This window comes from Octopus bimaculoides, chromosome 1 (assembly GCF_046866305.1).
Source record: "Octopus bimaculoides isolate indiv1 chromosome 1, ASM4686630v1, whole genome shotgun sequence".
NCBI lineage: Eukaryota > Metazoa > Mollusca > Cephalopoda > Octopoda > Octopodidae > Octopus > Octopus bimaculoides.
Genome location: NC_142928.1, coordinates 107,983,948 through 108,001,596, shown reverse-complemented (window position 1 = coordinate 108,001,596; position 17,649 = coordinate 107,983,948). Strand labels below are relative to the sequence as shown.

Below are 17,649 nucleotides of genomic sequence, written 5' to 3'. Positions count from 1 at the left end.
TGTTTCATGGTATTTAATATATCTATATTTGTCTATGTTTTTCATGCCTCTGGCCACCCAATTATTTCTCTCAGCTCAGTTTTGTTTCGATTATGCAAACTTTGTAGGACATAGATTTATGTATATTCTGTATATGTCTAACTCCCTTGGCTGTTGGAGGTATGTAAGGTAGGACAATTATCATATTAGTAATACCTATTGAGGCAACTGCTTACCCCAGCAATTCCCTTTCACTCATTCCTTCATCGTTCTCCTATCTACTGTAGCATTCTGATACTGTAAATAATTACAGCAGAACTTGTTGCTACATTCACCATATTACCATTTCTGTACTGCCAGTCACCACTCTTTCTCCTCTGAGTTACTCCTTGTCAACATCTCTCCCTCATTCTTATCCTTTTCCTCATATTGACATTTACCACTTCCACCCCTATTCAGCATTCACTAAATTTATCTCCTATATACATCCTACCACCTCCATGCCACGTTTATGTCCAACTGTCTCCTACTTCCCTCTTACACTCTTATCCACCTTCCCTGATTCTTCTACATCTACACATTCTACTATTTACTTTGACGGTACATTCTGGTGTCTCATCACCACCATATTAACTTCTTGTTTAAGCATCAATCCCCTTTCCCACCATGTAAAATTTGAGGTTGTCCTTAATCTCTTCTGCAATAAGTCTGTCCCTACTCCTCCTCTCATACCTCTCAACACCCTGCATAAAGTGACTACCTTATCTCCCATCCTCCTCAAGGAAGGGAGCTCTTTAGCCTTGCAAATTATTAGCAACCTCTCTAGTACTGATGCTGCAAAAAAAAAAAAAAAGCACCTAGTACACCTTTAAAGTGGTTGGCATTAAGAAGAGCATCCAGCCATAGAAACCATGCCAAAACTGAGTCACTGGAGCTAAACAGTCCTCTGACTTGTTGAATCCTATCAAAACATCCAACCCATGCCAGCATGGAAAGTAAATTATTTACATGCTGTTTGACCATTTCACATGACTTTATTCATTAAACTTATCAAAACTTTTGTCATACTGTTTTGATTTCATTTTTTGATAAAAAATTTATCAATGTTTTTGCCTTCATTTTGTGATAGACAGCTATCACACAGAAAATGCTATCTTCCAAGTCCTGTTTTCCAATTGAGTAAACATTATTAAACTTCAAACCTCTGTAACTTTTTTCTAAAATTTTTCAGGAATATAGGAATCATAAAATTGGATTCAGACTAAAAAATTACATCAATATACCAAATTTGAAAATTTTCACTTAGTTTTAAAATTTCAAAATCTGCGACAATAACAGAAAAAAACCACTCTATTTGTCACTCTGTCTTTTATACTTTTCTCATTATAAACTTCCCCTCTCTGTATATATTTACCACACTCTCTTTCACTCTTCTTCTGCTTATGTATATTGCTCATGCTGAGTGTATGTGTGTTTGTCAGTGTGCATGTAAGGAATTTTATTAGGACAACAGTCAAAAGACCCTCACAACACAGCAGCAGCAAGCTAAGAAAAACTTTTACATCTATGCACCAAGTGGAAAAACTTTGTTTATTGAGACATTATAGATTTCCCCAAATAATACTAAAATCCATTCTGATCAAGAGGCTTGTCTGTTGAAGACATGTTCTGACATGGAATAAAAAAAAAATTGAAATAAAAGCATTCTATTGGGAAAATTGCCCAACACCAACAAGCTACTGAGCTGATATGCTTATATATATATATATATATATATATATATATATATATATATATATATATATATATATATATATATATATATATATATATATATAATGAACATTTACTGTTAATTTAAAATCACAAATTTAAAGTTTACAACATGAAATTATATAATAAATAATCAGAATGGTGCAGGAAAGAATTGCAAGATGAATTCTTAAGACCAAGCCATCTGGTAGGAGATGTAGGAGTAGAAAAATAATGAGATGGTTGGATAATATCCGTTGTCTCAGTTGGCTATGCTTGAAAGTCCAGCTGGAAGGTTTAATGATGAATACTTCTGAAAGGACCCTATGGAGGAGGGGCCTGAGGACTCTACTCCCATAACCCTCTTTGAATAGTGGACAGAAATACATGAATAGATGGAAGATTTTATTTTAATAATCACAGCTAATACTATGAAGTTGTCAATTTTGTATTTACCTTAATATAAATCACTGTCTTATTTTTAATGATTAGTCGAAATAGAAATTTTTGAAAAATTTTGCTCCTGTGCAAGCTTTTCCACTTATACAATGACTTCTAATTTTTATTTAGACATGAAATATCTGACTTTCAAGCAACATGTATGAGAAAAACCAAAAAATCAGCTGGAGGTTTGAAAAACATTCGTGTGGTAATTATTTTACAACTTCTAAATGAAATAAATTGAATATAAATGTTTTAAAGTTTTTTTTTTTATAAATAATTTCTGATCATGCATGATCTTATTTAGAAATATAATTTCTGTTGCTAGATACTTACATTCTAACATCTTTTTAATATTAGTTATCTTATGACAGTTAACTGTAAAGAAAAGAAAAGAAATATATTAATCTCTTGATACATTTATAGTTTTAATATTTAATCTGCAAAGGCTGTGAGCCGACAGAAATGTTAGCATGCTGGGCGAAATGCTTAGCGGTATTCCGTCTGTCTTTACATTCTGAGTTCAAATTCTGCCAAGGTTGACTTTGCCTTTCATCCTTTCGGGGTCAATAAATTAAATACCAGTTGCATACTGGGGTCAATCTAATCGACTGCCTCCATCCTAAATTTCAGGCCTTGTGCCTAGAGTAGAAAAGAATATTTAATCTGCATTTTAAGGTGGTGATCTGCAAAATCATTAGCCTGGGCAAAATGCTTAGTGGCATTTTGTCCATCTTTATATTCAATTTCTGCTGAGGTTCACTTTGCTTTCATCCTTTTGGGGTTGATAAAATAAGTATCAGTTGCAGACTGGGGTCAATGTAATTGACTTTCCTTCTTCCCCAGAGTGGTTGGCCTTGTGCCAAAACTTTGAAACCAATATCTAATCTGCATATAAAAAAACTATAATTAATTTACTTATAAAGTCCATGAGAGGTGCAACTAACAACAGAGTTACTGGTCTTTTGAGTTTACATTATCTGGTTCATACATATCTGCATCTTTGTAAAAACAAATCTATAGCTATATCAAAGAAAATTAGTTCAGTTGAGAAACCTCAGGTGTGAACATACAAGTGCAAAATGGTATTTGTTTAGAAGTAATTCAGAAATTAATCTCAATGAATATTTGTAACTTTTCATTTTGTACATTGAGGTTTATTGAGTCATTTAATGCTCAATGGCTCATTCCATTTTCCTGTAAATAATAAATTGTTGATGTACAACTCACAACTTCAATAATCTACAGTAATTACTTATCTCAAATCATCTATTCAATAAAATTGAAATATCCTATAGTATATTTAACCTTCTAATAATAAAATAAAAATATTTTTGTATATTTTGCTGATATTTCTTCAAGTGGAATTTTTTTTTGTTTGAACATCTTTATTTTTTCCAGCCTTCAGTGAACTTATTGTACGAAATGTTAAGTTGGAAATGGTGGTTTAACAAAGTAGCATGGTGAGTAATATTATCAGTGTTTAAAATAACACAAACGTTTTTCTAATTGATTGCTTCTATGACTGTTTGAACCAGATATTGTTACCATTGTTGCTAAGAGGTCAATAATTCAGATCTTAAACAGTAAAATAACATTCAGTCAATATTCAGAATTTAGTAGCAATGATCTTAATTATTTTCATATAGAATTATCCAATTAATTGACAGACTTTTTTTCTCACAATTATTAGATTTTATTCATATCCTTGTTTCATTCAAATCAGAGAATGTAATACACATTTAATGTGACTTTGGAAAATATCAAATGCCCGTTATTTTTATATATGTATTATACTTTCAAATAATAATTCTATAAACTGGGTTGTTTCTTCTCTTTTAATTTTAGGTCATATTTTAGTTTCAATATATACAAGTAAGTAAATCGATTTTCTTTACTATTTCTTAATTAATATCATTAATATTAATGTAAATTTTGTTAATATTACTGTATGTGTAAAGGCAGTGAGTTGGCAGAATCACATTAGCATGCTTGGCAACATGCTCAGCAACATTTCATCTGCTTTTACATACTGGGTTCAAATGCTGTTGGGGTTGACTTTCATCCTTTTGGAATCGATAAAATAAGTACCTGTTGAGCACTGGGATTGATGTAATTGACTAGTCACCTCCCACAAAACTCATTGGCTTTGTGCCAAAATTTGAAACCAATATCACGGTATGTAAATTGATTGCACTTTTAGCATCTTTTATTGATATATCACTGTATGCTTAAGGAGTTATGTTTTTTAGCAATTAAACTGTTATACAAATATGATAAAACTGTTTACAAAGTATTTACTCTGATAAATTTTCTTGTCTCTTGAATTTCAAAGATGAAATATGACAATTGCTTGAAAATTATAATTAGCCAAATTTTTTAATAATCTACACTTACATATATTATGGACAGTATTGAAGGCAGGGCTAGTTACCAAATAAAGAACTATGTTATGTTTTAAACATTTCTGATATCTTGTCTTCTCTTTGGTATCAAATTTGAAAATATTTTGGTGATCTAGCCATTAGAATAAACTTTCTATTCTAAAACTAAACAAACATTTTTTTTAATGATTTAGTCAGGAGTGGAAGAGCAGTATCAATGACCTTTTGTAGTGACCTCAAGAGTAATGGCAGCAGGGGGGGGGGGGGAAGTAGTCACAGGGTGCATTAAGATATTGAGTTATCCTCAGACTGGGCATTTGATGGTGATGTTGATATGGTTGATAAATGTGGAGATATTTCTGAAATTAAATTCAATGTAAGCATATCTAGTTCAATTCCCAGACCAAGCTGTGTGTTGTGCTCTTGAGCAAGACACATTATTTCACATTGCTCTAGCTTACTCAGCTGCAGAAATGAGTTGTGACATCACTGGTACCAAGCTGTACTTGCCTTTCCCTTGCATAACATCAATGGCATGGAGTGGAAAGACTAGTATGCATGGGCGGCTGCTGGTCTTCCATAACAAATTTTCCCAGACTTGTATCTCAGAGGGGAACTTTCTAGGTGCAACCCCATGGTCATTTATGAACAACAAGGGTCTTTACCCTTCTCCTTTGTAAACATCTAGAACTGCAACTATAAATCTTTATTTAATCTACTACAAAATTTGAAACAAAAAAGTGCTTAGCACATTTCATTTATAATAGTGGAAAAGGTATTGTAGAAACTAAATTATAGTTTCCAAAGGGCTTAGTTCTCAGTCTACTTCCACTTTGTTTCAAAAGCTATCACTGATTCATCAACAGTGGCTTCTGAAACAAGGAGATCAGGTAGAAGTTATGTGATTATTGCAATGAAAACCAAAATTACCTTTCTTTCCTGATAGCAATTTTACAAAATTTGGATATAGTTTAAGTTCACTTAAATAACAGTTGCACATTTTGTAGAAAGACTTGGGGAAGAATGGCTTAGTACAAAAGAGTGTGAATTTATTTTCTGTCACGGGTATTTAATATTAACACATTCAATACCCAATTCTTACTTCACAACTATGTTTAGCACAGAAATGATAGGGATGTGATCAATCAGGCCACATGACTAACAAGAGTTGTGTAAACATATAATGTGAGAAACGTTTTTGTGTGTTTCAGCATTTTGTAACACCTTATATCTTCATAAAGAAGAGATGTGTAAGAAATTATAGTTATTTGAGAAACATACTTCTTATGCTATTTACATATATGCAAACAATGTTTTAAGACAGACATACATATGTGACTCTCTCTCTCTCTCTCTCTCTCTCTCTCTCTCTTTCTCTCTCTCTCTCTCTCTCTCTCTTTCTCTCTCTCTCTCTCTCTCTCTCTCTCTCTCTCTCTCTCTCTCTCTCTCTTTCTCTCCCACACAATTTTTTTCTAAACTGAAGACAGTTTCTTTTTATTTATTTAAAATTTATAATTCATATTTTTTGCAGTTGGTTTTTCTCAGAGCCTGTCAATTTTGGTATGTAATAATCCTTCTACTCCTTCCTACGATGTCTAGTTTAGTTTCCATGTGTTTAGAATGTTTTTAGATTTGATCTACTTTCACTTAACTAAAATTCAAACAATTAAAAAAGTCAAAAATTGTGTGTTCTTTTTCTTCAAATCAATACAATTAGAAATTCATGCAATCTTCTAAAATTTTTAATAAAAAATTTTCACTGGGTAAAACATTTTGTTTTCAGTTTTCATATCACAATAGTAAATTTGATTCCTGTGTACAGCAGGTTTTATACAAACCAGGCATGTACTATGATTATATCAATTAATAGGGAAATTATTAAGATAGAATATTTTTTTAGAGATCTATAGTGTTGTTAATATTTCAGAATCCACTGAAGTTTTGGTTTTTTGTGACAGTGCCAGGGAGCATGTTGTCTTTATATGATTGAACATGAGGGGATACTTTGGAGTAGGATGTTTCCATTGCCTCCTTCTGTTTACAGATTTTAATTTCACATACAATGTAAAAGATGTATCAATGAAACAGAAATAATTATTTGAAGGCTAATTAAATTGCTGCAGATTTAAATATTATAATCGGATTATAGCTTAACCACAGAGCTGGTAGTCCTGCAAACTGGATGGTAACTTCAATAGCGCAGGTGGCATGAATAAAGCATTCATTCCATACTGTAAAGGGGTTGGCATTAGAAAGGGCATCCAGCCATAAAAAGCATGCAAGGTAGACATTGGAGCTTGATACAGTCCATAGATACATCAGTTCCTGTCAAACTATACAATCAGCATGGAACAGTGATGTTAAATGATGATATAAGATTGAATTTAAGAGTGTTCCAAGTTGTTAGTAATCATATAAATTTGTACAATATTTTGAAAAATAACTGCAAAAGTTTATTTACTGCTCTATATTTATTTATTTTGTATATGCATTTTATGAAGTGCAACTTGAGCCATCTTCTGGATGGCTTGAACATAACAGATCTGAATGAATCAACATTTGTAAACAAACTAAAATTTGTCAGCCACTTTTTAAAGCAATTTATCAAAATATACAATCAATTCTAAATATGAAAAGAAATATCAATTTTGGTGACAAGAAATATCAATTTTAGTGTTTGCATTTCCGGCCATGTCAGTATGTCACCGAATATTTTTATGTCATCAAATATTTTTTTTATTAAAATATAGTTGTAGAGTATTTCTAAATTATATTTCTGTGAAATTTTTCCCTGTGTGAGATAACCACCATGTATTTTCCTAATGTACGTAATCTTTTAAAAGTATATTTACTTGACAAAACTACATTTGTGTTTGCTTCCTATGAACATTTTTTGTATTTACTTTTTTGTTATATTTTTAGCTTATGCAGAAGAGGAAAGTGAATCAGAAAGCTGTATAATGAACCGAATACAATATTATTGGCCAAGTAGTACATTTAACTCCATGAGTGGTATAGTTCCATGTGAAAATTGTTCTAGGTAAATTATGTTCATATATAAAGTCTTCATCTTGTAGGGGTGGAAAGTTAACATAATGTTTGTGATTTTGCATAAATGGAATAAATTCAGTTTGATTATCTATATAAAAGTCTAGCTCAAACCTTCAGGCTCATGAGACTTAAAGCATATACAGATTTTCTGGGTGTCTAGGTGAGGAAGTATCTCGTGGAGGGACTGATTAGGATACTTCTTGGAGGATTGTCAAAGATGGCCCAAGGAAATACCAACAAATTATGGATGCAGCAACATTCTGCACTTGACCTTGGAAAGTTGAAAATAAAAGATCTCCACCTCTTGAACAGGATGCCAGTCTATTGTAATCCTCTCAATTGGAAATGAATACCAGCTGCCACTAGTATTTATTTATATTTGAGACTGGCATCTTATTCAAGAAGTTAGGGGTTCTTGTACTCTCAATACAAGTGAATACCAGTTGCTACTAGTATTCATTTTATGCTGAAAGGAGTGGAGCAGTGTGAAATGAAGTACCTTGCTCATGGATACAATGTGCTGCCCAATCCAAGAATTAAAGTTGTGAGCTAATGATTATGAGCCCAACATCCTAACCATATACCTTGAATATTAGTAACTTTTGACAGGGGTCACCAAACTTTTTTCACTGCAGGCCAGATAACTGAGAGAATGACAAGCACAAACAGGATAAGTATTCTTTTTAATTCAATACAGTGAATGCACAAAAAATAAAGACAGCCAACATATTTATTTACCAGAAAGTTATCAAAGAAAGGGATGTTAGCAATAAGATATATCACACCCAGTATGCACATATCTGGATCTCACAAGCTAAGCAGCAAAAAAGGTTAGTGAGATTTGTGAAACTAGTGTTTAGCTTTTAAGATATCATCAATATTTGCTTTGGAATTGCTGCATCCAATGAAGAGAATTGCTTTCAAATGTTCATCAGTCAACTTCATTCGATGAGCTGATCTCACATACTTCACTTTTGAAAATATTTGCTCACAGACATAAATTGTTCCAAACACTGATGTCACACCAGAGGCAAATTTCTTCAAATGTGAAAACTCATCTGGTAAACAGTGATAAAATTGAACAAGTTTTCTCTTTCTGTGCTTCTCTTTCAACAAGTCATTTGCTTGCAAATCAATGAGCTCCAACTGTAGTTTAAAAGGCATATCATCAAGGTTACAATTAAATGGATTCTGGAACAGAATGTCACTCTCAGTAGCACTATGTTCTCTCCAGGTTCTTCTATTCGCCACACAACTGAACTTGTTAAAAAGCTTGATACTTCCAAACAATTTGGCTTTATCAGGACTCAAGTCATTTGCTGCTTCCATCATACACTCTTTGATGAAGTTGCCGTCAGTTAATGGTTCCCCTGCTCTACCATCTTATGCCCTATTTTGTAACTTGCACAAGTTTCAGATTCATTTTCAGCAAACATTCTTGTGAAGAGATTCTTTTGAGATTCCAAACTACATTTCATTAACTTAAATTTCTCAGAACGCAACTTTCCAGAAAACTTTGAATATGTTGACAGATGATTTGCTTCGTGGTGATGCTGAAGATTGTACTCTTTCAAAATAGCAACACATTTTTGCATGTCATGCAACTAGCTTTCCAGTTGTTTAAAGAAGTATTTTTCTCCCCATTCTTCATTGAAAAGACAACACTCAGCATCTACTTTTCTTTTATTAGTAGCCACAATGATGGGTGAAGAAAATAGGATCTGAAGATTAAAAAATAATTATTTACACATTGAATATTCTACCAAAATAGTTTTGACATGTATATAAACATGACAGACTAAATGTAAATAGTCTAACACACTGTGCCATAATGCATGTGCATAAAAACTTGTGCAATGAAAATGCTTTGCACATCCTCATGGAAAGTTTCATTGCCAGAATGAGAGCAGAAAATTTTTTGTAATGATTTGAAAAACGTTTCCATATGTACAAGACAGAATAAGCTGCATTAACATCAACACTTTCCAGAATGAATAACAACGTCAAAAGCTCTCCATTTTTCAACAATGTCAGGCAATTATTTGGGCAAAGTTTCTTTTTCTGTCTACAGGCCAGTAAGTTTGATTTGTGATGAGTGAGGGCTAGTAAAATGAAGGTACGTATGCATTTGCAAGCTCAAACATCTCAAGAGCTGACTGTCAAAACTGCAAGTACTCTCACTCAGAGCATATGTGCATTCCCTCTTGCTGAAAGCAGCGATTCAATTAATTTTTGACATCAATGATGCTGAAAAATTACTGATGCCAGTCATTGATGACAGCGAGAGCACCATCTTCAGCAGTTGTAATGTCTGAAATGCAACGATGTATTCTTGGAATGAAAAATGTTAGGCAGCAGAGGATATCTCACTGAAATAGTTTTTGAAAACTTTCTCACTTCTCATTTTTGAAAGAGAGCTCTTCAACTTCTCAATCAGCTTCAAGCAGTCACTGGCTGTTGTGTCTGGACACTAGAAGCTACTTGCCACAGATTCACATATTCCACATGCATTCCCAACCACCATAATACCAAAGTGGAAGCTTGCCAGATTGTTTCAGCAGTCATTTGACAGTGAACTTTGTTGTTACTCTTAGCAATGCATCATTCAGAAGCCCCAGCAAAATGTCCTTCATCTTCTTATAGTTGCTTTCTATGTTTCAGTGCTGTTGCTCTAATGCACCAACAAGTTGGATGCATGGATTGCACCATGACTTTCTCACAACAAAGGTTTGTCCATTGCGTCACTTTTCTTTTTGGTGACTCTCTCAGAAGAATGGCACATTGGTAAACAAAGTTCAGTGCATCAACTACAATGGCAAGCATAGAAGCCAACTTCTTGGAGGACAAAGTCCAAAGAGTGGTTTCCATAATGTACAAAATATGTGCCGGGAAACATGTCTTTAACCTCTTTTGTATGCCTGAAATGTTTCCACTCAAGGTATTTGCACCATCAAATGAAAAGCAGCATAATTTTGAGCAAGATATTTAGGCAGCACAACTCACCCAGAAAAACCTTAGTGTCTCCAAAGAGCAGCCAGGAGGATTATAAAAATTTAAAAAAATCTTTGTATGCATCCAGAACTTCAGAAACATAATGGACAATGTTTTATTCTTGTTTCATGCCATAGCAATAAGTGGTGCCATCATATATAATACAAATAAACATAGAATCTTCATCTAATTTTTTTTTACTTCCTGCAGGATGTTATGAGCATATGCCTGTAGGATTTAATTTTGTATGGTATCAGATAGGAAATTATTTCACCTTTTAAGCCACTGACTTACTTCTGCACTGCATTTTTTGGCAAGTTCTTTTATATGAAGTTTTCTGTCATGTTCATGCCCTTGTAATGCTAGGCTTTGCCTACCACAGAATCTGACGCTAAATAAAAAATTTCATTGCTTGCTAGGTTACTTCTTGTCACTAAATTGGTTGCTTATTCAGAGTCATGGATATGTCTGACTTTGGCCCAAAGTGCTAACTGCTTTCATGTTGTGATCAGAACATCTAATGTGCAGTAATTTTTCCTGTAATGTTGCCCCAGTTTCGTACACAGGTCAACAAGGCAGTTTCCTGAGGTGTTGTAATTCTATTATGCTGAACTCCTTCCAGACAATACTGGCAGATAATAACATCATGCTGAACATCATAATTAAACCACAGGGCTAGCAGTATGAGCATTTCTTTGCATCCTTGGGGAAGTTGAATGTCTTTCTATGCACAAATTGTTTTTGTGATGTGCAAAAGTTTGATGGCACTTCTTGTCGTGTTAGAAGGTTGCAAGCTGGCAGAATTGTTAGCACGCCAGGCAAAATACTTAGCAGCATTTCGTTGGTTTTTGCATTCTGAGTTCAAATTCCCACTAATTTGCCTTTCATCCTTTTGGGATTGATGAAATTTTCAAGTCTTGTGCCTATAGTAGAAAGGACTATTATTATTATTATTATTATTATTATTATTATTATTATTATTATTATTATTATTATTAAAGTGGCAAGCAGGTAGAATTGTTAGCACACTGGATAAAATGCTTAGTGGCATTCCTTTCAGCTTTATGTTCTGAGTTTAAATTCTGCTGAGGTCAACTTTGCCTTTCATCCTTTCAGATAAAATATGTACCAGTTGAGTACTGGGTCAATGTAATTGACTTGACCCTTCCTCCAAAAGTTTTAGGTCTTATACCCACAGTAGAAAAGATTATTATTATTTTGTTGTCTGCCAAGGTCATTGCATTGTTATTTTCTTTTCTAAATTATAGGGAGTTTAGAGTTGTTCGTTTGATGTATAGTAACTTGGTACTTGTAGTTACTGAACTTGAGTGTAATGAATGCTCATATACAGAAATTAATCAAGAGCCTGAAGAAGGTAGGCATTCCAGATATTTATGTTGGTTCCTCTTATATTTCATTTTGTGGTATAATATGCAATATGTATTGTCACAACAATGTACATGTTTAGCCTATGGTTGTTGAAATAAAACATCATTATTGATCTTACCAAACAGTATTTCGTGAATTGTAATAAAGAATAGTAATAATTGATATACCAATAATAGTAATACATGTATTGAAAATTATTAAAATAATTCTAAGTCAACTCAAGTAATTTACATAGCACCATTTCATCATTCAAAGAAACTAAGTGCCTCATTCTTGTATCTGTCTGTTTGGACATCTGCCTGTCAAACCTTCACATACACATATACATACGCACACATATACATATTCTTATATACCAATATGTACATACTCATTCCTTTACACACACATACACACACACAAATATATATATATATATATATATATATATATATATATATATATATAATACTATTATTATTATTAAGGCAGTGAGCTGGCAGAATTGTCAGCATGCTGAATGAAATGCTTGACAGCATTTTGTCCGTCTTGACATTCTGAGTTCAAATACTGCCAAGGTCAGTTTTGCCTTTCATCCTTTTGAGGTCAATAAAATAAGTAAGTACCAGTTGAGTACTGGAGTTGATGTAATCAACTTTCTCCCTCTCTTGAAATTGCTGGCTTTGTGCCAAAATTTTAAACCAATATTATTATTTAAAACAGCTTGAATCAGCTCCATGCAACTTAGTTTTGTGACTTGCTTGTATGTGTGTGTATGTATGTATGTATGTACATACATATACATGCTGAAAGTAAATGGATGTCTGTCAATTCCACTAAGTATTCAGTTGTTCATTCAACTATACTCTCCGTTCACCGAATAAGGTGAATAAGGATGTTACATTCCTTGTAACACTTGCATCTTTAATGTAATTCTCAAGCAGAATCAAGTTTCACTATTATTCTCACTACTATTATATTCTGAATGTGTTCCCCTTATGAATTTTGCTCTCTTTCTTACTATTCATGCATATTTAATGATTAAGTTCATTATGTTCCTGTACCTACATATGTGAATATTAACATTTTATCTTATATTAACAGTGAAGCCAAATTTCTGTGAGTCACAGCCAAGGTATAGAAAACGCCCTGGAGAATGCTACAAATATGATGCAAGAGTAAGTTCATTTCTTTTATTTATTTTCTCTTCCATTGATCAAAAATTTGTGTTGTATATTTAGTTATAGTAATTTATTGAAATCAGTTAAATTTGTAGAATTTATCATCACTGTGTAACAGCACCATAAAAAATATTTTTACAAGTATATCATTACTTTACACATCAGTTAAATTGAATGCTATTGACACATCAGTTTGGGTTTGAAATAATTGAATAATAAAAATTAGTGCAGGAACTGTTCAGCAATTTTAGAACAATGTCACTATATATATCTAAAAATACAGCTGTCACAATCAGGTATGACTTGGTATCAGCATGCACTATGCTTCTTGCTAATGTTTTTAGGTACCCCTAATGTTAGGAGCATTCCCTCTTGATCCTCCCACTCTTGACTTGATGAAATATTTAAGATATGACAAGCAGAAGAGAGAGAAGTCTGCATCTAGAATTTAACTGTGTTTTATTTTATTGAGCCTTTCCCCATGAAAGATGAAAGGTAGAGTTTAAGCACAGCAGGATTTAACTTAGAATGTAAAAAGCCAGAACATATACTGTAAAGCATTTTGTTTGATGTTCTAATAATTCTCCCTTTTAAAACATCAAATGCAATTATATTTAATTATTTCTTTTGATCTAACTTCTTTAACATATGCAACTTTCTCTGAATCAGTCTTAGTATTATTTTGATTTCTCACAGATTATTCTAAATTCAGTTGTACTTCTTCTTCAGTAAGATGCCTATATTTGTCTCACTATAATCTTTTCATAATCATCTCCCCCAATAACTCTTCCTCTCTTAAAAGTTTTTGTCTTGCAAGTACTTGGTAACCCTGTCAGTGCAGATGCCACTTAAAAGCACCCAGTCCGCACTGTAAAGTGGTTGGTGTTCGGAAGGACATCCAGCTAAAACTGACCTCACCTGTGCTTGTGCCACATAAAAAGCACTAAGTCCACTCTGCTAAGTGGTTGGTGTTAGGAAGGACATCTAGCTGTAAAAATGCTGCCAAAGCAGTCACAGAAGACTGGTGCAGGCTTAGGCCTGGCTGGTTCTTGTGGTACCGTCCCACCCATGCTAGCATGGAACACTGACATTAAATTATGATGATGATGATAATGATACACATCATACATAATAGCCTAATTATCAAACATTTTATCAGAGAAAGTTGAGTGCTTAATGAATAATAAATTAGTCTTCCTTTTTTTTGCCTCCTAGTTTCATTGAATAACTGACAGTATATGCAGCATCTAATAGAAATTAAGTTTAGTAGAGTATGAAGAAGGCATGTATATATAAATTCATGAAGTTGAATATCACAGCAAGAATATCTTTTAGCAGAATTGAATTCTTCTTGTCGTTTTTGTTTGTGTGTGTGTGATTTCATCAACAACGGTGATGTTCATATAGACTGAGTAGTGACATGACCAACCCACTCTACATACAGCATACATTAACTCACACTGGTAAATGAGTAAAATTTCAAGCCCAGACCAAGATATTGTAGATAAATTGCATGTAGTTTTATGCACTTGTTGTTTGGAGAAAAAATCTACAAGTATGAAAGGTGGCTGGGGTAGTCTAATATTAATCTTAGTCTTTATTTTAATGGCTTCTAAAAAGCAGTGTGTCAATCTAAATTTATTTCATTTTGCCAAGAATATAGTTTCACTGTTCTATATCTTCTCTTTTTTATTTTGCAGGAAGATGATAAGAAATGTAGTGGTTCAGCCAATCTTCCATCTTATTTCGTTCTGTTGACAGCCCTCTTTCTGCTTCGCTTGTGTGTTTATTTAAGTGATAGTTGATAACAGATTACATATTATGATACAAACACCCATCCCATTCTTTACTACCCAATGATTTTGTCTTTGTACACCACAATAACATATTTGTTGCATATACAAACCTCTTGAGAGGCCAGATCTACAATCTAATTGAAAAAAAATGTTTTCATTTAATTATGAATTGAATCATTTTTTTTTTTTACCACAGTATTAATAAAATATGTTGTTCTAATTACTAAGTTTTTATAAGTTTGCAAGAAATCAAACAAAAAACAAAAAACTGGCAATTACGGATTCTTTCTAGTACATAACAAATTATATAGTATTTTATATCTTTTCCTCTGAATTTTTTAATTTCTTTTTTGTTTCTTACTCCCTCTCTCCCCCATTTTTTGTTATTTTTTTGTTGTTCAATTGGTGAATTTCAGGATGGGGGATAAAACTATTTTTTATTTAAATTTTATATACAAATTAATTGAAAGTTTTTACTCTTCCTAACAAGTTTATTTTCTCATGGTTTAAAAAAAAAAAAAAATCTATCTCCAATTTATTCCATTCCACTGTTTGCAGTGATAAAATTTTCATTAAAACTCATGACCTCAGTGGATTGAATATCAAAATTAAGAAAGTGCAAATTTAAGTTGCTAATAACCAGCCTTCATTATTTAATGAAAGTTGTATTTTTTAGTTTTCTTCATACAAAAAAAAAAAAAAAAAAAAAAAAAAGGAAAATAATTGAAAATTTTCAATAATATATTGATGGAAAACAGTGCTTTCTAATGAAGTATTTTGTATGTCATTTTAACTTTAAAAATCATTTTTTCTAGGAAAAACTTATATATGCTTTACATTTAACCCATCCAATATTTTGTGCATGTGTATGTAAGCTTTTAAAATATCTGATTATAAAACATATTTGTAAAAACTATTTTTTTTTTAAACATTGTTATGAATTCCACCATTCTGTGAGTGATTGCTTTCCTGGGAAGTCACTGTAATTTGTTAGTTTTTATTATCCCATCATTTTAATTTTGTATCATCTAGAAATGTGTTAACTATTTCTTGTTTAATCTCAGTTAAGTATAGAAAGTCAGTGCCGTGCAGATAAAATGTCTACTAGCTCTAGTAACCGTCCATTATACATGGAGACAGTTGGACACGAAGGATGTATCAGTTTTTCGACTTGGTGGAAATCCTGTCAGTATTTCTTTTTTTATACAATTACATATCATTAAATTATCACATGAAATTAAACTAGTTCAGTATCTACATTTAAAATTTTCATGTTAATTTTTATAGCAATACTCAGCATAAGATAAAAAGGTAACTTATGTTCCTTTATTATTCACAGTTTATTATTAGCCAAGTCGACAGCTGGTTTCAGTTCTCATCTGAAGCTGCAAATGTCCTTGAGAAAAGCATGTACATCTCACAATCTCATTCTTTTCCTCTACAAATTTGTGGCTGTGTGTCTAAGTAGGAAATCAATATTTAAAATTTGGATGAGTGTTATAGAGTAAGAGATAAGCTCCTGGCAAACTAAGCCCTCAATTTAGTTAAAATTTTTGGTTGACACCATTTGATATTATGTCTTTGAGAAAAGCATCAACATCACAACATCCCTTCTCCCATATATATGTGGCTTGTGCCTATGTAAGACATATTTTGATTTTTTTTTTTAATTTTGCATATGTTTTATATGTACATATTTTTTTGCATAAGATTTATCAAGTAATTTTAATTTTCACATCAGCCTTACATCTTTTAAATTGTTATTAAATGCAATTATACGTATCTCTTAACTGATTACAAATTTCATGAACTGATCATATATTTCCCAGTTGGGAAATTTAACAACTATGTTGCTAATTTTAAATCAGACAAGCTTAGAACTTTTCACAAAATATATTTTTTAAATAGTTTATTGAAACTGAAAAAATCTACCCATTTAATTTTAAAAATGTATTTTGATTTATTTAAATATAATTATTAACTTAACTTGAAATGTTTCAGTTAACTTTTTTCGAAAGTGAAAATAAGTTGTTGAACATACTGGAATTTAGATAATTAATAATCTAGCTTAATTTCTTTTTATTGGATTACAGTAAACATTTTACTGTTACCCCAATATTTTGTTGTTTTCAGATGTGAGATGCAATGGTTGAACAGATAAGATACAAATTTTCTTTGATTCATGCGTTATTCATTAATTTGTATCTCACTTCAAACATTACATTGTGTATCAAGGCAAGACACCTAACTCTACTTGCCTATGGCTTTTATGCCAGGTTGAACGAATTATTGTTATTTTAGATAACTGTTCCTCTAGTTATTTAAAACCTGCTTATTCTAGAATAATATTGTTTTGTTTTTCTTTGACTTGTATTATAAGTATTGTTTATTTAAAAACAAAAAAATATTTTTAAAAATGTATGAATTTTACTGTTCATTTGCAACCAGATAAAATGACTTAAAATTGCATTTAGTTAAAATCTCTTAAATGTGATATTGACATTTTCTCTTTTATTTCTGGGATACTTTCTACATAATTGCAGTGTTATATAAAGCCAAATTAACATCTTTTAATGATCACATTTTGAATTAGTCATCACAAGAGAAAGATGTGATATTAATAAATTCATTATGTATGATAATTACTTTTGAATATTTGACAATAATAATAATAAAACAGCTTAAAACAGCTGCATTCTTCAAATA

At 32.1% G+C, this 17,649-nt stretch overlaps 1 protein-coding gene across 14 annotated transcripts in view; it reads left to right on the top strand.

Moving 5' to 3' along the window:
* Window positions 1–17,281, top strand: part of LOC106868291 (voltage-dependent calcium channel subunit alpha-2/delta-2) — a 222,500-nt gene extending 205,219 nt beyond the window's left edge. For 6 of the 14 annotated variants that reach the window (XM_089355846.1, XM_052969104.2, XM_052969105.2 and 3 more), the window contains 8 exons: window positions 2,302–2,380; window positions 3,574–3,635; window positions 4,021–4,047; window positions 6,088–6,116; window positions 7,479–7,596; window positions 11,867–11,973; window positions 13,071–13,144; window positions 14,848–15,164. In XM_089355846.1, the coding sequence (XP_089211972.1) occupies window positions 2,302–2,380; window positions 3,574–3,635; window positions 4,021–4,047; window positions 6,088–6,116; window positions 7,479–7,596; window positions 11,867–11,973; window positions 13,071–13,144; window positions 14,848–14,952 (601 nt within the window). In that variant the 3' untranslated portion in view covers window positions 14,953–15,164. Of the gene's footprint in view, window positions 1–2,301; window positions 2,381–3,573; window positions 3,652–4,020; window positions 4,048–6,087; window positions 6,117–7,478; window positions 7,597–11,866; window positions 11,974–13,070; window positions 13,145–14,847 lie in introns of all 14 variants that reach the window. The other 8 variants (XR_016242740.1, XR_016242739.1, XR_016242738.1 and 5 more) reach the window with 3 other exon arrangements.
* Window positions 17,282–17,649: the final 368 nt, after the last annotated feature.